The sequence below is a fragment of the Barbus barbus genome (assembly GCF_936440315.1).
Source record: "Barbus barbus genome assembly, chromosome: 33".
NCBI lineage: Eukaryota > Metazoa > Chordata > Actinopteri > Cypriniformes > Cyprinidae > Barbus > Barbus barbus.
In genome coordinates, this window is record NC_136761.1 from 11,567,905 (window position 1) to 11,593,076 (window position 25,172).

A 25,172-nucleotide genomic window follows, 5' to 3' on the forward strand; every position below is an offset into this window, starting at 1 on the left:
GCTCCTGGAGATCTTCCATTGACAAAGTGCCATGATATTACTATGGTTTTGAACATGGCACCAGGGTAGGGCCACTGGTTTTTGGACATGTCCTATTAATTTTATGCCACTGTTTTGGCCTGTCATGTTGTATGAATATGTTAATTATTCAGTGCCATGGTATTTATCAAGTACCCTTGTATTATCAAGTTTTGTTGTGATATTATTAAGGTTTTTGGACAAGCACCATGGCAGTGTCATGGTTGTTTGGATATGTGGCATGGTAATTTTATGGTGTTCTTTGAAGTACCTTGAAGCAGCATGCAAATATAGCGTTCTATGGATCTTACAATCATTTACCGTGGTATATCTCAAAGTACCTTTGTATTATCACGGTGTTATGGTTTTTTGGAAATAAACCATGATAATACCATGGTTTTTGGATATATGTGCCATGTTAATTTATAGTTTTCTTTTAAGTACCTTGCATCTCCATGCAAATAATATGGTATTTGAAAATGACAGTCATTCATCACCATGGTATTTTTACTTTTTGGACAGGTACCATGGTAGTGCCATGTTGTTGTTGTTTTTGTTTACTAATTTCATAGTGCTCATTGCTGCTTTTGAACACCATGTAAATACTATAGTATATGAATATTTTTGTAGTAAATAAATGAGTTTCAGTGTTGTAAATTGTATTTCTAGCTGAGATCTAAACTTTTCATGATTGCAGATCTCCAGGAATATGATTGGCCAGCTCTGATGTTTATATGTAAATGTACTTTTGAGTTGCATTCTGTCCTCATGTGCAACCATTGTGCTTTTTAGAAAAAAATATTTCATTGTTTATTTAAAAGAAAAACATTATTTGTTTGTGCTTGCTTGTTCCGAGACGGGCACTGTACAAATCAATATTTTATTTTTAAGTGTTTTTGGCTGTGTCTAAACATCAAGGCTGCTGTACAGTCAATGATTTTTTGTTTTTGTAAGAAGAAACTTTGTTCAACGGCTTACAAGGCTATAATGTCAAGTCCAGTGATCTAAAAAAAAAAAAAATATTAAAGTGACCCTTAAATAAGCAAGCATATATTTAAGTACAGCAATTCTCTGTAGAAATAGTTATTGATTTGCTTGCTCAAAAAAATGTAGAAGGCATCTTAGTAGACGGGGTGTTACAAAAACATTCAGATATGCATTGATGGTCATATACTCCCTGCATATGCAGCGTTTTTCAGGTTTCGGACACAGCTGACCTTTGTCTTCAGCTGTGAGATATTAAGGAATTTGATCACCTGTAATCAGAAACCTTCTTGTGATCATTAAGGCAGAGGATGCATGTGTTTGTTCTTCTCTTAAAGGAACAAGCCTTCCCTTCAGTGCTGGGGTTGTGCTATTGCACATTGTGAGAATTATTGTACACGTCTAGTCCTAACAACTAGCATAGGTTTTGGTTGTCTCCTTGAAGAGTTTGGAAGTTGTGAATGAAGCTAATGTACTCGCATCCTCATCAAGACCTGTGACGTGAGCTCCATTATTCAGACTAATTAGTGCAGAAAACTGCTGTCCCATATTCAGCCCCATGGACAGCAGCACTCTATCTCTAGCCATTATTGTTACTGCAGCTCTGTAGATTAAGGGACAGGTCTGTGTATTGTGGCATGTTCTTAGTGTAGTGAAGGGAAGAGGAAGGAGCCTTGGTCCTTGACAAACAGCAGGTTTTTGAGGAATGTCGCTGTAGGCGTCAGGGTTTTCTTTCTTCTGTCCTACTCTACTTGGATCTCGCTCTCTCTCTCTCTCTCTCTCTCTCTATCCCTGATCTCCCGCCCCTATTTTGCAGGAGAAAGAGCTATGCTGTATCAGTCTCTTTGTGTTTGACATGTCTTGCAGAACAGCTGAGTTGTAGAGGAAAAACCCTCTATTGATGGACAGAGACATTCTTGCATGTTTACTTCACACAAAATAGTTCATTTTGATATTACGTTACAGAGTTTAAGACAAGAAAAAAAGTTCAGAGAGTGATCAGTAATGAGTTTTTAATGGTTTGTGAAAGTTCTGATCTTCCAAGAGAAGAGACACATCATAAGTGTTTATATTGTGGTGCATTGAGTGGAATTTATTAATATTACTATAACTAGGCCAGTGGTTCTCGACCAGGGGGCCTCAAAGTGATTTAAAAATAAGGCAAAACAAGCATTAAAATAAGCTAAAAATCTAGACATTTTCTTAAAATTATTTAAAGTGTAATACATTTTTTAGCTTAATTTTAAGTTTTCTTTTTTTGTTTTTACCTAGATATGTTGTTTCAATTCATAAAATCTTCTACCTCTGTGAGCGTTTTTATAATGAATACACATTTTATACATTTTAAGCTCTAAAATATTTTAGTGGGTAGAAATTGTGAATCAAAATAAAATACAGAACTCAACTAGTGATTTTAAAATCACTTTGTCAGTTGACTGCACGATCAGTAGACCGCCTTGAATAATTAACCTAGTTTTGGGTTTACCTTACTCATTTCTTATGGCAAAGCATACTTCAGTTTTTATGTGTATGTGAGGGTCAGCGTACAGTGCGCATGAGACAAATTTCATCACCAAAATAGTACACATGTACTGTAAGCGCACCAGTGCAGGTCGCACGTGTGCATTGACTTGGTCTTGCACTAATCAGTTGTTCCACAAGGTGGCACCACTCTCCTGGGCCATTGCTTCACAGTAAAACATGAAACTAAAGAAAAGTGCGCATTGACAAGCGCTTGTGTGAAAGGGTTATGAGAGAGCAGCTAGCTAGTGTATGCATGCAAAAATGAATAGGGATGCACCGAAACGAAAATTCTGGGCCAAAATCGAAATTTCTGGATGCACTTGGCTGAAAACTGAAATCAAAAATGCTTCGTAATAGTTATTTATTATATTATTAAATAATAAAAAGTAATTTAAAACATTTTAATTGAACTCAATGATTTTAATGACACTGAATTAAAAAAACAAGTCAATGAATAGCCTCACTTTTTTTGAAAGTATCACAATAAAATTGGAGAGAAAATAAATTAACATTAAATGTATAATTTTTACTCAGTTCTATGATATAAAATATAACTCTTTTTCTCAAATATAACTTTTTTTTTTTTGGTCTAACCATCCAAATATTTTATAGTCCTTCAAAGCTGTTTTCATAGCGGGGAGCAGATCAGTGAACGAGAGGGTTAGGGCAGCAAAACGATTAATTGTGATCATCGCATTCAAAATAAAAGTTTGTTTACATGCGATATGTGTGTGTACTGTGTATATTTATTATGTGTATATATATAAATACACACATCTATATATTAAAGAAAAATTTTAGGATTATATATAAAATGTTTATATATAATATAAATTAAATGCAAGTATAATTATACATACAAATATATATTTTTAAATATATACATGTATTTGTATATACATAATAAATATACACAGTACACACACGCATAGTATGTAAACAAACTTTTATGTTGAATGTGATTAATTATTTTGCAGACCTAGAGAGGGTAGCGTCATTTTAGCATTTTCATTTTCGGGCCGAAAATTCAGTCCAACCTGCTGTTTCAGTGCATAAAAATGCAGTATACTTTGGGCTTTAGCGTGTGTCTGAATAGGTTCTGATCTTGCATGTAATATAAAAACCGCTCGTCAAAGTACAGCAGAATGAGAATATAATGGTCGACAGATTTAAAGGTTGAATTATTCTTTTTAACTTGATGCGGCATCTTCAAGAAACATTTTTAGCATGAATGGTGTAAGGTAGGCTGATTCGCAACACATCGGCCAAAGAGGACATTGAAATATCTATGGCTGTGGTGCTTTAAAGTCACAATGAAATGGACGTAGCAATCCATCTTTTATTCTGTACTGTAAGGTATATCTGAGTGAAACAGATTATCAAAAAATGACTCGCACAAGCTTGCAGCTGATTGAAAGAAAGTGGTAGGGTTTAAGCAGACTAATTGACTGGCGATTTGCACTTTTACTTAACGTTGCAACTTCTTGCAATGGGTTTTATTGTGAAATCTAACAGTTTGTATTTGGAGATGGGTTACGAAAAGTGTAATTGTTACTGTTTACCGTATTTAGGGTTAGAACAGAGCTTTTCAGACTGTTTTGGTTGAATCTTTCTATTTAGCTGGTTATCTTTTTCTTTTTTCTTTTTTTTTTTACATTCTAAAATTCCTGTCAACATCTTATGTGAAGTAAGTTGAGGAGAGATGTGCTATTACTTTTTAATCAGACTTAATCATTACTTTTTTTTCTGGACTGGCTGATGATAAATCTGAAGAAACTTAACAAATTTAAGAAGAGGCATTAGAATATCACAGAGACTTGGGCTGGTAACCTTCTAGCACAGGGGTGTCAAACTCAATTCCTGGAGGGCCACAGCCCTGCAGAGTTTAGTTCCAACCCTGCTCCAACACACAAACCATGTATTTATCAAATAATCCTGAAGGACGTGATTAGCTGGAGGTGTTCAGAACAAACTCTGAAGGGCTGTGGCCCTCCAGGAACTGAGTTTGACACCCCTGTTCTAGCAACAACTCAGACCAGATCCTTCGAGAAATACCCTGACGACAACCACACAGAATAATAATAAAAAAATCTGTCTGTTCCTTTGCACTACACTTTGAGTCTGAAGTGTTGAAAACAGGTGGCTGTTAGTGTTCTTTGTTCTCTCATGAAGTGAAAGCCAGTGTTAAATGATGTGATAACATAAGATCAGATAATATTAGGTTGTACGGTACAGTTATGCAGATTATGCACTTTCTAAATGGCAAAACTTACTTTTGGCAAATTATACCGTGACTCAGGCAAGCATGCCTTAACAGCTTTGATTGAGTCTATGTGTGTGTGTTTGAAAAATGTGTACTGGAATGAGCCATTTTTCATTTGCCCATGGCTGAATGAGGGTTGTGTGGTCTCACCTGCGTGCATTGTTTCCAGTCAGCTTTCTCAGGTGTGTGTGTGTGTGTGTCTGTACAGGCTCATTCCGGGGAGGGGAGAGAAGGCCATGCCCTCAACTGACTATACTGCTCGTAAATCTCACCCTGGTTTGAGATTTTCCTGTGCAATGATCCAAGACCTTTTTATTGCAGTGAAATCCTGAGCTCAGTAATTATAAGAGAAACTAGAAACCCACTCAGAACAGTATGAGAGCAACATTTAACTATACATTGTCAGTGCTGCAGTGCTTTTAACTCGCGACCTGCACTTAGAGCAAACTCAAGCAAACCTTTCTCAGCCTATGTTTCACAATGTAATTAGCCTTTTCCCCCCCATACATCTACAATATATTCCACACATGCTGATACAGCCTTATTGTAAATGTAACTTTTTTTTTTTGTTTTGTTTAGAGACTTAAGAAATTTTACCATTGCCCTGCATTTTCTGTATTGATGTGTGTGAGCAAAGCCATAAGATTAATGTTTTAAAAGCATGTGCGAGGTTAGGACTCTGACGTAAGCAGTCTGCTGTCAAAGAGTTTGAGCCAATCACAGAGTAATTAAGGAGCTGATGCAATTACCTCATTCATTTAGTTGTGAATCTCTTAAATTTTATTTCAAAATTATTTTTTCAGTTTCATTTAGTTTTGTTTATATATATATATATATATGAGATTTTTGCATAAAGAAAACATCAAAAAAATTTAAATGACATTTTAAATTCTATTTAAAAAATAACAAATAATGACTATTATTAGGAGCAAAATTAGGACCAAACTTATTATTCAGAAGATTTATTTAAAGTCATTCAGAATTCATCCATGTTTTTTAATGAAATGTTTTTACATTTGAGTTTTGTGACGAAAGCAAGCCTTTGGACCAAAAAAATCATGAGAAACATAAATATAATGTGTATAAATATTACAATTTGAAATATAAATGCTGTGAAGGTCACAGTGCAAACAAATCTTAATGGCCATAAAATAGGCTTCACTATCTTTAAACAAAATGTCGTTTCTTATTTCTTTCTTTTGATTTTGGGATGAAATACGACCCAGACATGTATTTGACAAGTTTTATGAGATTGACCCCTCAGGCTCAGTGATTTTAGTATCAGTGATGGTCCACTTTTAAGGACTGTAGATTCATCTCATTCTCATGCTGTTCTTTTCTGTTTGGCTGGTGTTGACATGGCAACTGTTGTTGATTGGCATCTTTTCAGATGTGGTCTAGATGTGGGCTGGAGTATCTATACCAGTATGCCATCTAGTTGGTGATTTATGGATGACTATCTTCAGTCGGACGCATTCCAAAGCGCCTGGTTTGTTGGAGGTGGCTATTAGAATGTTTTCGCAAGTAAAGAGTCATAAATTCATGGAGAGAACGTGTTTGGCAGTGCTTGCACTCTTGACTCAGTGTGTTTTTGTTGTCCAGATTGCTTAAAAGGTGGCATGATATGAATATAATGATATTTAATAAGAGATTTTGGCAGGCTTGATTTAGGCAAATAACTGTGGATTAGGCTGTTAATCCATAACTGAATTAATACTAGTAAATGATATTATACTAGCTTTAAAAGCATCCTCGTTGGAGAATTGCAAGGTGACTCGACTTGCTAGAGAGGTAGCGCTGGTGGTGACTCAAAAGGCCGTCATGAAGCTGAGAAATACCAGAGCGGTGCTGTGGTGTCTGTGGTAGTCCCAGCGGTGAGGTCATCCTCATCTCATCCACTTAAGATGGATCAGAAGCAGGCGAGCCCAACGGAGCGTTGAGGTGCATTGTGCACGGCTCCCCCTGCTGGTGCAGTACTGATAAGATTCATCAAGTGCTTTGCACACTAATCCAAATCTGCCTTACTCATGGCAATCTAACACATCCTGTGATTGCATACATTGTAATGCCTAGAGATTTACCTAAGAGGCTTCATGTATGGGTGAAATCATTCTTCTTGCTTGCTGCTGGATTGCAATTGTGAGCATATATTTGGACAATGTTGAACATCTTCCGGCTCTAAACCTCATGGAGCCAGTGCTTGTAAAATTAAGTTTTCAGGTAATTTAATACTAGTGAGCAGTGAGGTCAACATGACATCATAACTGGGTCAATCTGCATTATTCTAAAGAAATTATAACCATTATTGTTATATAAAATCTTTTATATTGATTCAGAAATGTAACTTTCAAAATGGTTGTGAATGTATTTCATGTTGACTTGCATTGCTGGCTCATACTGTGTGCATTACCTTTTCATCTCCCTATTATAGACTGTATGTTGTTTAAATTAAAAAAAAAATTAAATCTGGAAATCATTATTTTCTTGTGTGATTATATCACAATTAAGTCAACCCATTGAATCTAAATAATTCCTTTACTTTGGTTTGAGCAGGTGTTGTTCAAAGGTATTGGTATAATATACAGTATATATAAATATATGGATGGATGGATGGATGGATAGATGGATATATCAGGGGCGTTTCCTCCGAGGCGGCAAGGGAGGCAGTGTCTCCTCAAAAAATTGGATGAGAAAATAATCGATATTATGATAAATCCCGCCTCTTGTTTTCGTGCGAGCTCTCGGCCTAAATGAAGAAAATGACGTTATTGACTAATTATAAAGTAAACAACTCTCCTGCTTCGATATCACTGCTTTGTCACATCAAAATAAAACTTGAAATGGTCTGAAAACGTGATGACTGCGTCAGTTTTGAGTGAGCATTCAGTGTGATGAAATGAAAGATATATCTTCGTGGCAGTGTTTGCATTGCTTTTATGACGATGATGACCCGGAAATAAGTTGATTATTAAAAAGAACAGCTGAACATCATCACAAATAAAAAATATTGGTAACATTTTACAATAAGGTGTCATTTAATAACATGAACAAACAATGAACATTTATTACAGTATTTAGCCTATTAATCTTTGTAGACATTATTTAATACAAATACAGTTCATTGTTAGTTCATGTTCGTTCAGTGCATAAACTAATGTTAACAAACTTTTGATTTTAATAATGCATTAGTAAATGTTGAAATTCATAGTAACTAAGATTAATAAATGCTTTAGAAGTAGGCTATTGTTTATTCTTAGTTCATGTTAACTAAAGTAGATAACTAATGAAACCTTATTGTTTCCAGAATATTGTTCAAATTGTTACTGCCTTTAGTTATTATTTTGGAATAAATATAAAAACACTGAAATGTATAATTAGTATTAAAATTATTAAATAAAATAAAAAAAAGAGAACAAATAATTATATTTTCTATTTTTTTTATGTAATATTTATTTATCCAGGAAAATGTGACCACATTAAGTGTAACAGGGACACACACACTTGTTTCACTATCCTTGTGGGGACTTCCATAGGCGTTATGGTTTTTTACTGTAGAGACCGTATATTCTACTGCCCTACACCTAAACTTAGCCCTCACAGGAGACTTTTTGCATTTTTAGATTTTCCAAAAACTTAATTCTGTGTGATTTACAAGCATGTTTACCCGTGGGGACCTCAATTTAGGTCCCCACCGTGACACAAGTCCCCATGAGTCCGTGTGTATTCAGGTTTAAGTCCTCACCGGTATATAAAAACAGGTACGCACACACACACACAAAACTGCCTCCTGATTTTAAAACACCACCACACGCCACTATATATATATATATATATATATATATATATATATATATATATATATATATATATATATATATATATATATATATATACATACATACCAATACCTTTGAGCAATAGGCTATTTATTTATTTTAGGAAAACTTTGGCACAAAAGTTTAGTATCCTGTGGTTTTTCTCGCCCATTCTATCCTGTTTAATGAAATTATAGAAAGTGTGCATGATAATATCAGTTTCAAAAGACTGTTAAAGTACTGGTGTGTTTATGTAATCAGTTCTGGCTGACCTCCTGATGCAACGTAAATATCATAAATCTATTGTAGAACTACTTAATATAAATTGAAACGCAGTCATATTAACATGTGTCAGGGTTCAGGAATGACCCTGCTGGTGTAATTCACATGTTGCTGTGTCTTGTGGTGTTGCACTGCTTCTTCTCAATAGAGGGCAGAGTCAGATAGCAATTTATTATCAGTGGTTGGACTCTTGATTGTGCATTGGGTTTGAAAGAAATAAGTTATTTTGTTCACTGTTGGTGTGATTCTTTCCATACTTTTCAAAGTTTAATGCCAAGAATGACACGTCAATACCAGTAAGCTTTTGCTTTTGTACACTGCTGTCACAATGCTCCTAATTAGTCCTTTAACAGTCATTTGGTTGACCTGTTTTATCTAAATTTCCAATTTTTTATTTCTCTTTTCTTTAATTCTCTTCCAGTTGCAAAAATATGCGGTGGTATTAACATGGTATATATAATATCATATTCATCCCACTTTTAAAGTTCAATATTTGCAAATGGTTGTCCCATTTTAGACACTTTTTTTTTTTTTTTTACTCTTCTCAAACAAAACATCCACTCCTGTATGGTCGATCCTCAATGTTTGTGTATACATAATTGCTTTTCCTATTCATTGAGTCTGTCTCTCGTTTGATTAATAGTATAGATAATCAATAACTGTCCAGTGTGACCCAATTCCAGCAGATGTGATGACAGACAAATCAGCTGTGTGAATGTTGCTTGTCCTGTTATGTTAATCAGTACATTGGTGTAGTTTGGTATTTTTGTAACTGATATTCAGGCAAATTATCTGGAGAACGTGTAGGCAACACCAAAGAACAATGTGTTTTGAATGAACTTGATTAGAAAATGGTACTTAAGACATTCATAAAGACAGACTGACAGGCCTGCTTTTAGTGCAGTCTTTTCAAATACATTTAGTTCCAGTCAAAGAATTAAAGCAAAGTTTAATACAATTGCTAACTTCAAAGGAATGCAGGGAACAAGTCATTGTGTGATGTCAGACCATGTATGATATGCATTATTAAAGACTAATGCGTTACATATTGATGGTTTGGTCTCTACACTTAATCTGCCTTGATGGATGTGTGACAGTGAAGTACTGCTTTCGATTTATTCTGCTTTTCAACACTTGAATTGCAGATGGCACAACTGGATCCCAGTGAATTTGGCCATATGTATCGAAGATCAGCCGGTTATTTTTATTTGTGATTTCCATCTGTTTTGATGTTTCTCCAATGCTTAATGCTATATGCTTTAAAAAGCATTCGTAGGGAGTTTATACTGTCTTTTACCAGAGAGCTTGATTGTGTAGTCTTCTCTACCCTTGAGTAAGCTCTCTTATTTGAAATGTTATAATTAGCCAACAGTGCTGGGTAGATTATTTACAAATCTGTTAGTGATTACAATTTACATGATTAAAAATTCTTGTCAGTAATGTAATCTAGATTACTCATTTTAAGTAATGCATTCTGACTACTTTTTGGATTACTTTTAGATTACTTTTGACCTAACTTTTATAGATTTGAATGGGATTATTGTTATAAAAAGTAAACAGAAATAATTCCATGCTCCGTTATCAGCATCATGTAATGCATTAAACATTACATTATTCAAGGGTTTCCCAAACTAGCGTAAATGAAAGATCTGCAGAGGGTTTATGAGTTCATGAAAGGATTATATTTAATCAATCGTATAAATTTAAAATTGAAATGAATAAATTAAATGACATTTTAACCTGCATTACCTGCATGTCAGTTTGACCATTAACTGACATCAGAGAACTGTGAACATGTGAATGTTGTTAATTATTAAAGTATTAACATGGTATAATTAACTGAGAGGTGCTTTTGTCCTCTGATTCAGAAGCATGGATCGCAAATTAATTTACATGGCCATTCTATAGTGTGTATATTCAAAGCTAAACAATATGACACAGTATGTTTTAGAAAGGAAAATTTAAAAGAGAAAAAAAGAGGAATTAGGAATAATCAATAAATTGTAAATCATTTACTGCCGATGTGTGAGAAATTTATAATCCTGTAATTATAAAACAGTAACTGATTATGAATATTTTAAAATGTAAAATTAAAATATGTAATTACAAGCACTACATTTTTTTTTTTTTTTAAATCTTTAGTCATCCAGATTCCATGTAATCAGTTACTATCCAGCAAAGTGACCCATTTGAGGTTGTGGTGTAGAAGTTGCCCACTTTTTAATATCAGACATGTTGAAATAGTTTTCAGTAACATGTGGCTACAGAACATCAGGGGTTGTGCAATATAGCTAAATATTTTCATCCTTTTGAATATTATTTTATCATTATGAATTTGAATATGTAGCCTGTTTGCTCTGAATTGTCAAAATAGGGTAACTTTTTTTTATTTTTGCTTTTTCACTTATTTATTTATTTTTTGGTACCAATTAGAATCAGAATAAAAATTATTTTGAAATTAGATGTTTAATGTAAGAAATAAAATAGTTTTAAATACCTAAGCATTTTTCCACACTCTTTTTCCCTATTCTAAATTTACACGGGATAAAACTTTATTTATTTTTTTTAGAATTTTGATGTTCACTAATATAATTAAATTTTTATTTAAATATTGCTGTAAAACTTTTATATACACTACCTTTTAAGTTTGGGGTCTGTACATTTTTTTTAAATAAATGTAAATTTACTGATTTATTGTCACTTTTGACAAATGTTATGTGTAGAAAGTATAATGTAATAAAAATCTACACTACCATTCAAGAGTTTATTACAAAAAAATTATGCCTAGAATTGATTCACTTAAATGGACCATTTGAACTGATTAAAATTTATGTGACGCTTCTTTTGAGGCAAGAAAGATTTGTAGATTTGTAGAGTCTTTAGAAAAAAAAATACTACAAAGCTGCATAATTTATTTCACCACCAAAATCACCACAAATACTTCATGAATATTTTCTATATGGCCTAGTCCTTCAACACACATGCCTTTCATTGCAGCGTTGCTCCAGTGGGTTCCATTGGTTCTTATGTCATCTGGAAGACATCCTGTGAGCGCTATGGCAACTGCGGAACAGGGGACACTGGCCAAATGATTCCGGAACTCAATCCCAGGTCTTCTCTCACAGAAGAAAAACAAAGCTTTAAATTCTTGGCTCAGATTTCTTTGTTTTCTTTTGCCTTGTGACCTGGAGTTATGAATGGCCTGCTCAGGCGGGCCAGATGACATTCACTCACACATTGGCTTTCACTCACTTTGAATGTCCTCACTTCTCTTTCTTTCCTAGAAGTTCAGGGTGGTCTCCAAATTTGGAGGTTTAGATGCTTTCTTGACCAGAAAAGGGTCTCAGCATAGCAATTAGTGCTGTAACTAGAGGTAGATTTGTACATTTTGTACAAGGGCCATATGCAGTTTATAGGGTGATATAGGTGGATGCTAAGGTGTTGCTAAGTGGTTGCTCCCTGGTCTCTAGATATAGCTGTCAGCTGCAAGGTAAAAATCATTAGTCGTCTTTTTTTTCTTTTCTTTTTTTTACTGAAGGCAGAATTCTATTTCATAACATTTCATTCTTTAAAATGGCATATTTCAAACATTTCAAATGCTACTTGTTTCTGTAGTCTGTCTTGGGCATTCAAATGTCTGGATACAGCATTTAGCCGTTTCCAAGAAAATATCCGCCATGCCTCATAAAATTCATAGACTAACATATTTCAGCCGGTTAGACGGCGCTTGAATGTTGTGAGTACTGAATCACTTCTCCAGTGAGTGAGAACAAAATCATCAGGTTTTCATTATTCCTGCTATTTTGTGCCTGAATAAGGAGCAGACTGTCTTTTGATAATGATTATACACTAATGACTATCACAACAATGATAGAATCTGTAGCCTGGATTCGTACGCTTATTAAATAGAATAATGTATATGAAAACTTTCCAGCTTGTTGGAACACACCCTAGCCATACACACCGTGTGAGTGTGTGTGTGTGTGTGTGTGTGAGCGAGATGTCTTGTTATTCTAGCTGATTAAAGCATTGATTGCAACTATTTTTATATGTTCAGGTTGCCATTTTGCTGCAGGGTGTTGGCAAATCTCTCATCATCCATCACCTGGATAAGAAACAATGTGGAAAATGAGTAGCTCACTCAAAATAATGCACATTTTGTAGTTTATTCACCTTCTTGTCATTCAAACTCTAAATTATTGTCTTCAGTGAAACCCAAAAGGAGATGTTAGGGAGCATGTCTAAGCTGCTCTTTTCTATAAAAAGAGCAAAGATGATAATTAAAAAAAAAAAAAAAAAAGCATGAAAATTGTCCATATGACTTGTGAGCTATATGTAAAAACTCATGTTTGCATACAAATGTACACTACCATTTAATGTTTTGAGTAAGTTTTTCTTCCAAAAAAAAAAATTTAGTATGGATACAGTAAATTGATCAAAAATGACAGTAAGACCTAAAATGTTTCAAAACATTTCTGTTGTTTTAAAATATTTTCTATTAATCAAATCCAGAATCATGACTTCCACAAAAATATGAAGCAGCACATCTGTTTTAAAACTGATAATGATAAGAAATGTTACTTGAGCAGCAAATCAGCATATTAGAATGATTTCTGAAAGATCATGTGGCACTGAAGACTGGAGTAATGATGCTGAAAATTCAGCATTACAGGAGTAAATTACATTTTAATAAGATTTTACAATATTACTGTTTTTGTGGTCAAACAAATGCATCTTTGGTGAGCTCAAGCACTTATGAATAGTATTGCAAGATAATCTCACAAATTTCAGTTGCGGCCATGTATATTTATATCTGCAGTAATGTGATGGAGAACAAATTCTATGACTTCTGAGCTCTGTATAACACTTTTTGTGTTTCTTTGAAGAAAGAAAATAATACATGGTCAAAACAACACACGGGTGAGTAAATGATGACAAAATGTTCCTTTTAGGATGAACTATTCCTTTAATTCCTAAAATATTCTGTCAAATCCAACATGTAATGAAGATATGTATGCCTCTGGTATTGCTTAGTGAAGCCCATTTTAGGCGATATAAAACAATTTCTCACTTTTTAAGCATTTGCACATGTCTAAACCTTATTTTTATGAAACTGAGCCGTGTTGTTTTAAATCGGAGCCTTAAAAGGCTTTATTTTCTTTAATTTTATTCTATTCTGCCATGATAGTGTGCTTCCAAACTACACACAGCTGAGCTGAAATTGCCCTATTCCAGAATGTCTGCCGTGAGTTACAACAAAGCTGGGACTCCTAAATCAACCCTGGATGCAAGTCTGGCCCTGGACCCCGGGAATAAATTACTCAAATATTATATTGCTCAAATCATGATGAAGTTTCCTCTCTGGGCTACAAGACAAATATGCCCATGTGCTTCACCGCTGTGGAAACAGAGAGTTGAATGAAAGCAGTGGAGATTTCAAAGTATCAGTGAACATATCTCAGATGATTCTGACTGTTGATGAACAATTTGAGAGAAAGGCAGGACTCTCGTTTAAGTGTTTTGGACGCGACTCAAATTGGCCTCACCAAACGTATGGTGCTCTCATTAAGACCTCTACGATAAAACTTTCGACGCTGCGCTCATTGCTAAACCATGATTAGCCTTGGCGAGAAACGCTACGGGGCCCTCAGAGAGACACGGCGCATATTAATGCCAGCCAAGTGCTTAACTTAACGCCACGGTGCCATGGAGAGGGTTTGGACCAAATCGCTTTACAATCAGACCATGAAAGTTGGGCTCTGTATGTTTGAAGCCAGAGTACATCGATTCTATGGTGTTGATTATGAGTGTGCAACTCAACAAAGACGTTGTGGTCATCTCGCGGCTGTGAAATGGCAGGGGGGCAATAGAGATATCTGTTCCTGCTTGTTCCCGGTGCCTTTGAAGAGCAGTTCCCTTTAATTGCTTGGATTTCAATCTACTTCACATGATAGATTCTGTTTGAAACGGCTGTGCCGAGCTCCCTAATAAAGCAGCGAGGAGCGCGCAGGCCCTCGCTCAGTGGCACACTGCCTGACTGAAGCTGTCGTTCGTGCGCGGGCGACCTAGTTGCATAAATTCAGTGCCGCTTCTGAGCCAGAGTTCGAACGGAGTTCACCGCCACTTTCACAACTATTGATCTCGCCGGCTGATCGGATGTCCCATTTATTTGTCGTTATGCTCTATATGTATTTTTAATGAGGCATCTAGTATTCTCTGAAAAACTTTTGTTTTTGTTTTTTTGTGAGGAATATGGTGTTGATGTTCTAGTTCTGTTTAGGTTTAACGTCTCCAAAATGTTGCCTTCCAATAGCTGTGGAGAACATGCCATCAGGGGGTCATATGTCTGTTTCTGGACCTATTATAGTACTGTTATGACTTTTTTGCATTGTCAATTAAAAGGATAGTTCACGCAAAAAATTTAAATGCTGTCGTCATGAACTCACTTTCAAGTTTTCCAAACCTGTACGCGTTGATTTACTCAGTATTTACTTGTCTATGTAAAAAATACTATAGAAGTCGATGACTACCATCAATAGTTTGCCTACCAACATTCTTCAAAATATCTTCTTTTGTGTTCAGCAGAATAAAGAACTTCATTTACTCTCCCTCATGTTGTTCCAAACCTGTATGATGACAGCTTTTTTTTTATTTTTGGAAGAACCATCTATTTAAGCACCTAAAATCAGAGAAATAATTAGATAGTTGGGACATTATTTACTTTTTTGCAAGCCCTTGTGTGTTAGCAGTTAAATTCTTAATTGTCACCCTCAAATCAGTTTTTGCTTTTTGAATTTTGTTTTGGCCTTAAGGGGTACTCCATCCAAAAAAAAAAAATAAAAAAAAAAAAAAAAAAAAAAATATATATATATATATATATATATATATATATATATTTTTTTTTTTTTTTTTTTTTTTTTTTCCTACAATGAACATTAATGGGCTCCAAAGTTGTTTGGTTCCCAACGTTCTTCAAAATATCTAGTTTTGTTTTTCACAAAAGAAAGTCAGTCATACAGGTTTGTAACCACATGAGGGTGAGTATCCCTTTAAATCTTGTAAGTTAATAACACAGGCTTATTATAGGCTTAAAATGCAAAAATGCATCTGTAGCCTAGGAGATGACAACAAACAAGCTTAAGTCCTTGCATCTGTCAAAAACGTTTGGTTATGTGCGTATACACCAGACGCGAGTGAAACTAGATCGCTCCCGTTACAATCAACAGAGCCGTCCAAACTGGAAGCGGCTGTTCAGCTGGCGGTCGCCTTTTTTTTTCTATTTTTGATGTAGCAGCTACTTTATTTCGTCTGTCAGAAATAGAATTACTTTTATATACTTGTTAATTGATTGCTTTGTGTTATAGTCCTTTTTATATACAAACAAATTGAGTGTAATTAACTCTTTATTTTAACTGTAAAGTACTTTTATTGCATATGCTGACTGTAATGACAACAATGATAAAACAAGATTTTATTTTATTTTTTTAACTGTGCAACAGTAACCAATTTCTTTATGCAAAATGGAACATCTCATTTTTATATTTTGATTTTGGGCTTAACAGACCTGCCAGGCAGCTTCATTTATCTTCGTTAAAGCCATGCTTTTTTAATAGACCAGCCTGTTGAAAGATGTAGACCAGGATTACAGATAGCATTTGTGTGTGGTTTTAGGGAGTGAGGGCGATAAAAGTTTCCTCAGAAGACCAGAACGCAGGGATGGCCAAACAAATGTCAGAATGCCAAGATGTATGTGATGTATCAACATCCTCCGAAGCTTTTTGTACCTGGAAAATGGAAACGGTCTTGTCCTAATGTGTGCGTCTTGACTTAATATAGGGCATGTATCATATGAAAATTAGATTAAAGAGTTTGGGGTGTTTGTAGAGTGTGTGTATTTGAGTGAAAGGAAAAACATCAAAGGTCAATTTAAGGGCCATGTAGAAACAGAATACTAAGTCTTAAAGGCATAGTAGCAAAAATGTTTTTAAAGAAACCTTGACATTTTATCAGTAACTTAAGGGAAATAAAAATGGCTTTAAATTGGTCAAGCCATTTTAAACCTACTAACACAATCACAGACCTCTAATGTATTTTGAGCACCATGCCATTTGAAACCACCTTTAGTCCTTTGCTCTTTAATCTGTACAATATGATCACATTATTTCACATCCAGAACTTTTAAACACATCAGTCTGCCATCCCTTGAGATTCACAGAGCTGTCTTGAACGGTGAGAACGTTGAGCTCAGGTACCTAATGAATTTTGAAGTTCCTCCTGTATGGTTTAGGGTTGGACTGAGGCCATGGAGTTGTGGTTTGGCAGAGGTCATTCTGCGCTGGCTGTTTATTTCATGGAGGGCTGTAATTGCTCATTTTTACTGAAATTAGGCTGCAGCAGGAGGAGTCCAGAGGCCTGGCCTCATTGGCAGCAGCTTGGCATTGGCGCTTTCCTCTCAGGGCATGCACATGGAGAGCTCTCCTCATTCACAGTCTGCATGCAACATCCACATGTATTGCATATTGCAAAATTCTTAATGCTTTCAGTTTAAGGAGCCACTTTTGTTGGGTATTTTATTGTTGGTTTTTAGAAACTGCTTATAATTAGAAACAGGCATTTTTCAAGCATTTCAAAAGTAGTTTTTTCTGCAGTTTTTCACCAAAATAAAAGCTCTGAATTAACATTTGAAAGAAAATAAAGACAACCATAAATTAGTATTGTAATTGTACTGTTGTCATATGAAGTAATAATTAAATTTTTATACAGCTTAAAGTTGTTATTATGATATATTATAGTATACAATACTATAGTGATATTTCCTTTATGATTTAATTTTTATAATTTGATTAAATAATCATAATTTCAGTTACATTTTCAGATTTTTTTGTAATGAAGTAATGCACTTACAGTGTCTTGGCTGCTACAAAATATTTATGGCGGGTAAATTTCTCAAGTCACTGTCCATTGCCAGGTGTGGCAGATTGTTAGTTTTAGGCCATGTGCAGTAAATAATATTGTACTCATTGTGGCTTCACAACAGTCATGACGTCTTAGTGACCTGTAGCCAAAATGTTCTGGATGAACTAGGGAGGCAACTTTTGAGTTGTAAATATTGTATAGTACATAAAAATAATTTATTTCAAAAGAGCATAAACATTTCTGTTTTCCATGATATAGCCCCTTTAAGGGCTTATAGTTTGATATACGAGGGAAAGAACACATTCCGTTTAAATAACACTGCATTTTTCAGAAGTATGTCCTCAGACCAACTTTATAATCCAAAACATTCACCCTGTGTCAGTGGAATCAAGAGCAGTATGCTCTTCCCATCTTGTCTTCATAATACATACCACATCTTACATGGACTCTTGTAAACCGATATTACTGCTGATTGTTTCTGGTCAGATTGTGTAGTGCCACTAATGGAGATGGTTCTAGATCAGTGTTTCTCAATCAAGCTCTAGATTCCCATGCACATTTGACTACATGTGTCCACTGGTGTGAAGGTAAGCAGGGTTTTGCAGTTTATTCTTTATGGGAGCTGAGTGTTTTTTTATTTTATTTTATTTTATATTTATCAGAATAGCAATTTAAATGAAGTGTATTATATTTTTTCTTTTTTTTTCCCATATTTCTTATTTTATATTGTTTCTTTGTTTTCCAGTGTTGTCAAAAGCAAATCATGAAGCATGCTGAAGTCAACCACTCTTGCTGTAGCTACATTTTACAGATGCTCTTTAAAACAGCAGACCTCTGACGTTGATATTGAGCGGGTTTCTTCCACACCAGTGGACATGTACCCATTTCAGCTTATGTGCACTTTACTAATGAGCTGATGAGCAACTGAATCAGGTGCCACATGAATACAGGTTAGATAAGGAAATAGGCCTATGGATTGCACATTGGAGCAGAGTCAAAGTGCCAGCATCAAAAAAGTACAATAGTATGTCTCATGACTTAAACTGCAGATTGAACTTTACCACCGTTTTGCATTGTTGCTCAAAGCGACACAACACAGTAGAGTTGCATGTTAGCAATTTCAGTCGTTGATACCAGTAGCAGTGAATTTTATTCAGCAGTGAAAGTTATTCAGGTATACAAAAATTAATTCAATAGCAGTAAGTAGTTTTCTTTTTTCTTGTTAATTGTCTTTTTTTTTTAATTCTGTTATATTGACTTTGGACTAAGGATTTCAAAAACAAAAATCTCTGAATCAAAGACATGATGTAGCCTACGTGTGACTGCATGTTCAGACTGGTGTAAAATAAGAGGCGGCAACTTAGTTTCAACATGCTGATTCCTATAGTCAGAGAAGAGCTTGTCTAATTGTTTCATTACTATGGCGATTGTAAGAGTGATTTGTGGTACTTTTTGGAGGTGGAATGGCCTAAATATGGGCATTAGCTTGGAGCGCTTTCTGACACTCACTAATGGAGGTGTGTTTGGGATTGTTTGGCGTGGGAGTATCAGCGGTGTGTTTCTTACAGTATGGGGTGCTGCAAGGAGGGAGAAGGAGATTGTGATGATCCTGGAAGAAAAGAGGGTGAGAGAGAAGGAAAACCGTATGGTTTGAATGCGGGGGGCAGGGTTGATAATTCAGAACACGTTTTTCTCATGCATGGGGGGGGTTCTGAGCTTCATGGATTAAAAAAACCTGCAGCCTTGCATAAGTGTGGGATCAGTTACACAGAGAGGACAGGAACAAGCTGACAGTGGCTTGAGGGAAATCAATAACATTGTCTAGAAATGAAGAGAGACACTTTAGATGGCTTTTCGTTATTGTAAAGGTCTTTGCACACTGAGTCCGAAATTCTTAAAAAATAAATACGACCTCACGTTGTGTCAATCACGTTAACACGCTGCCTCCAAAACTTTCATCCGTCATAAAAAAAAATTAGGATCAGTTTTGATTTTCTGCGTTTTCGCATCCGTAGCAAGCATTTTGATAGGAAAGAAAAACAAATGAAAAAACGCATATGAAAATTTCGGAAGTGATGCTATTAGATGCTAATGGGACTAATTAATCAGATGAGATGAAATATTTATGTACTATAACTAAGAATATCACAGTATTAGCATAGTTTAGTAAAAAAAAAAAAAACTTTGCATTTATACAAGTGTTTAAAAAAAACTGGTATTACTATAGAACCATCTTCAACTATTTTGATAATCTGGTGATTATTGCTTTGATTGTTGGATTGGATTCAGTCTCACATGATTCTTCAGAAATCATTCTAATATGCTGATTTGCTGCTGAAAAACATTTCTGATTATTAATTTTGGAAACCATTGTGCTGCTTAATATTTTGGGGGAATCCATAATACATTTTGGATTTCAGGATTCTTACATTTTTGGAATTTAGCATTCAAAAGTCAATTTTTTTTTTTTTTTTTTGACAGCTTAAATGTCTTTTATAGTCACTTGTGAAATGAATGTGTCCTTACTAAATAAGTGTTAACTTTTCTAAAAAATAAAAATAAAGTGATAAAATTAAAAATAAAATATATAAATAATCTTACTGACCCCAAACTTTTAAATGGTTAGTGAGGTAGAAATGATTTTCACTTATTCATGTACACTGAAAACCTAGAAATTGTTAGTAAATTTCTATTTTTATGTAGAATTTTTCTATTTTTATTTTTATATATTTCTAACAATTACCAAGAAACAGTAAGCGACACATATATATATATATATATATATATAACTTTTTTTTTTTTTTTTTTTTTTTACAAATATATTTTCTTGTAATATGTACTTTTATATTGTACTGTAGTTTTAATACTGAGTGCACAATGCAAAGGCCAACCTTTCATTGTTATCACTGCCATTATCAATTATCATAATTTTGATCAGTTTGTTGTTTTAAGACTCAGTCCCCTCTGACCCGGCACCCCGTGTGTTGTGCTACACCACACTGCTCTACACTTCGCTAACACCCTCTAAGGGTCACACTGTCAGCTTTCTCTGGAAGGAAAGACATGTGCTTCACGAGCCCTCGTCTGCATTCCTGTCATCACTGGCGGCCCTAACATAACACAACCAGAAATATGAACCACAACAGACCTAGGAAAAGTGAACTGGTACCGTGGCCCGGCCCAGAGATTTCCAGACTCGGAGAGCCATGGAGGAATGAAGCTTTAAGGGTTTGCAAGGCATGAAACGACAGCAGAGGGTTTCCCAGTGAGACTCTCATGCCAAGATGTCCAGACAGTGGAAAGTTTTTATTGGCCGTCTCGTAAACAGTTGGTGTTGCAATTGGTCAGAATGTTAAATGCAAATTCTCATTTGTATTGCATTCAACCTATTCATTCTCTGGGAATCAAACCCATGACCTTAGCATTGCTAGCGCCATGCTCGATATCCAACTAGATAAATCTAGCCACAGTGGATGCGTTGTCTTCCTCAAAACTGTCCAGACCTCATGGAAAGTTGTAAACTGCATTTGCCAAGACTCCTGCAAAGTCTGTACTAGTGAGCCAAGGTTGCATTTGACCTACAGCAGGTTTCTGCTCTCCATGACTCTATAGTGTTCATTTAAGAGCTGTGTAACCCAACACCCTCTGCCTGCAAAGCGTCAGTGCTCAACCAAACCATTTCCGAAGCTCAAAAGACACCATTTAGATCATCATAAATACTTAGACATTATTTGTTCCATTCTTTGAATAAATTACCTTCATCCTTTTGTTTCCATTCAGGAAACACTGATGCCAATTTGTTCGCCGCCAGCTGTGGGCACAGATTGTTGATATTAATGAGAAAGATGGTGGAAGTCTGCTTTATTATGGATGGGTGACCTTTGATCTGTGGCTTATTGGAAAAACATTAGTTTCTCACTGCTCATTTGGCTGGGCAGAGAGGGAGTCCTCCCTTTGATTAATGATCTGCCCTGTGGAGGTGAACGAGTCAAAGACAGAGCAGCCTTGTTAAATACAGTTTGTTGAAAAGTAGAGCCATATTATACTGGACAAAATGGAAAAACATCTCATGCACAGAGTATCTTCAATAAATCCTGTTTAAATGGCGTTTAGGGTGGTTCTTCACTGTGGGTGCTATTTGGCTCTGGACTTTCAGAAAACGATACTAATTTGTGCACTAACAATTTGCAGTAGTGGACTATTAGAAACAAAAATGTAGAAAAATGTTACCTTAAAGAGTACAGCTTGTTGTGGGACAGTGCCTTCAAATATACACCTTATACTTATATGCAATATGCATCATTTTAGGAATATATAAGGTACAAAGGTGTACTTTTGACTTTTAGGGTGAAAGTTTGGAGGTCCTTTTTTTTTTTCATGCTTCCTGTTTCATGCTTTAATGGAATCGTTTATTTTTATGTATTTTTTTTCTGAATACATTTCTACCACAACTCAAATTCTTTTTATGCATTGACAGCTCAAACATATTTTGATTCAGTTTGGATGGCTGATTCAAATGACTACTTTCATAGAATTTGATTTGAAAAAGTAAACAATTTTTTTTTTTAATTTAATGAATTTTCATTTTTGCTTTTAAAAATATTATATAACTTATTGCATAATTTGACAAAAATATAGCTTGGTTGGAAATGATGTGCCATCATTTTTAAATATTTAATTTCTTTGTAAAAATGTTCATCTCTAGCTTGCTGTTGTGGTGAAAAAAACATTTTCGTCATTAATAGTAATAATAATAATAATATTCTTTTCTATAAAGTTTTTAGCATGCAAATTTAAAAGGATAAATACTCTGAAATGTCCAGCATTTTGCTTCTTGTGTGTATCTTTGTGACTCTTGTGTTTCCAAATCTGACAAAAAAATGCAATGTGTGTTTCTCGTGCATGAAAAAGAGAGATCCTGTCACATTCTCTCTCCGTCTGCTGCCATGGAGTGATTGGCTGTGTTCTCAAACAGCTGCGCGATTGCGCTCCTGTCAGGAGAGGTAGGGAGGGATGACAGCGTGACAGAGCAAGAGAGAGAAAGGGAGGGCGGGAGAGATCTCCATTCACCATCCCACACTGCTCCCCGAACCCCCTTTTTCCCGCTCGCGCTGCCGTGGAGGGATCTCTTTAATTGCATTCCAGAGGAATTTCTCGTGCAGCTGGTGCTTCAACTGATGGAAGCGAGTGGGAATTGTGAATGACTCTGCCTGTAGGAAGAAGAGATTTTCAGTGAAAAAAGAGAGAAAATAAGTTATTTTGGAAAAGGCACTGCAAGACTCAACTCTTTTGTCATTCATCTCTTGCAGATAAGGGACTCCTCGTCCTCATTTCTCACACGCTCTTTACTGCGACGGTTCGACTGTCTGGGGAGCTCGCGAGGCAGCGTATGTAAATAAAGCTCAAGGTTTCTATAGGCTGGGCGGACTACCAGAAAGTTAGAACCTTCAGGGCTTTCTCTTGCCATCTCTTTGTCGTGAGAAGCGCACCCTGACTGGATCAACAAGTCTGAAGACGGACAGCTCCTCAAATCATCAGGCGAAAACAGGAGCTGCATGCGTCAGCCTCGCTTTTACGAGTGCTTGGTGCAAGAGAGACAAGTCAGACAACACAGTCTGGAGAAAGACTAGAAGACGGACGGTTCTTCGCTCAGTGCATCAGTGTTTATTTTCTGAACGCTTTAGAAGTCTTCCAATGCGCCCAAGCAGGTCTCTGTGTGACACATTATTTTTCTTTAACAGATTGAGCTCTTTCCAGAATTGGATTTGAATCCGAGAAGGGGGAGGACTTGGTTCTTGTGTCTCCCACATATGGACTTTTTTTTTTTTTCCCTGCTTGTCTTTTCTGCATGGTTGAAGGACCCTTGCCCTGCACACGAAGACTTTGTCTCCAATATGGTTCCTGGTCTTAAAAGTCTAATTTGTTTTTGGGGGTCTCCTTTGTCTCAACGGCTCTGCACTAGTGGAGTGAAGCGCGACTGAATTGATCTTTTGTCTGAGTCTAGGGTTCTTCTCACGGTGCGAAAACCCCGCAGCCCCCCACTCCGACCCCTCTAAAATCCCCTCCTTCCATCTCTCCCACATGAGTCCCCTCGTACCCTTCCTCCCTCCACTCCCACACACCTCTTCGTCTTCCATCCACATGCTGCTGCGATCGGCGAGCATGTGAGAGTAGTGTGCATGTGTGCTTCTGTTTGCAGAAAGCGTAAGCCAGGATTAGGTGTGTGGAGGGTGATGTGTTGCTGGATGCATCTGAAGTTGACCGATTTAGGACCAGGAGGACCCTAAACCATTCCTAAGGGATTCTGCAACCTGAGCATCTGTGATTAAGTGTGTGTGCATGCGTTTCACCACATGCGCTTACATTGGACTGACAGAAGAGGAGAGAGCTGGATAACGACGGTATCCCACCATGTCCAAAGTGTGATCACGGTGGTGAGATATCAGAGCTGGTGCCGGCACACTCCGTTTATCCGGGCTCATCATGAAAAAAACACGCAGCACCACTTTGCGCAGGGCCTGGCCCAGTTCCGAATTCTCTGACCGGGCCTCCGATCGCACACGGTCACGGAGCGAGAAAGACTACCGGCTCCACAAACATTACCCTAAACACTTCATCTCTCACTGCCCTCAAGGATTCATGATAACAGGTCAGTTGTCCTTTACGCTCCAATGGCAGAAGCGGCACTTTGTTAATTTGTGCATCTGATTTTACAACCATTCTATATTTTGTGTTTGCCTTGAACGGATGACTTTCACCAGATTTAAGGCCATGAGATGATTATGTCCGTTGCATTACAGATGCAGGTCAGCTATTTTTAGCATTTGCCCCACACTGTCTGAACATGCCATTGTGTGTGCGAGTGTTAGCTGAGTTTTGTTGCATCTGGAGCTCGTGTCGCATGGCTGTTCCATGTTTTAAGACCACTAGGTTTGATTTGGAATCTGTTTGTTTTTGGCATTTAATTTAGTTTATGTGACCCTGGACCACAAAACCAGTCATAAGCGTAAATTTTTGGAAATTGAGATTTATACATCATCTGAAAACTGAATAAATAAGGTTTCCATTGATGTATGGTTTGTTAGGATATGACAATATTTGGCCGAGATGCAACCGTTTGAAAATCTGGAATCTGAGGGTGCAAAAAAATCTAAATACTGAGAAAATCACCTTTAAAGATGTCCAAATGAAGTTCTTGGCAATGCATATTACTAATCAAAAATTAAATTTTGATATATTTACAGTAGGAAATTCACAAAATATCTTCATGGAACATGATCTTTACTTAATGTCCTAATGATTTTTGGCATAAAATAAAATACAATGTATTTTTGGCTATTGCTACAATATACCCCAGTGACTTAAGACTG

General features: G+C 36.0%; 1 protein-coding gene across 2 annotated transcripts in view; it reads left to right on the top strand.

Moving 5' to 3' along the window:
* Positions 1-25,172, top strand: part of LOC306853489 (storkhead-box protein 2-like) — a gene marked incomplete at both ends in the record, with an annotated part of 65,095 nt that overhangs the window by 398 nt on the left and 39,525 nt on the right. Inside the window, one exon of one of the 2 annotated variants that reach the window (XM_079390947.1) lies at positions 22,867-24,451. The exons of the other annotated variant lie outside the window; for it this stretch is intronic. Within the exon in view, the coding sequence (XP_079247073.1) occupies positions 24,286-24,451 (166 nt within the window). Of the gene's footprint in view, positions 1-22,866; positions 24,452-25,172 lie in introns of those variants that run through there. 2 annotated transcript variants of the gene reach the window in all.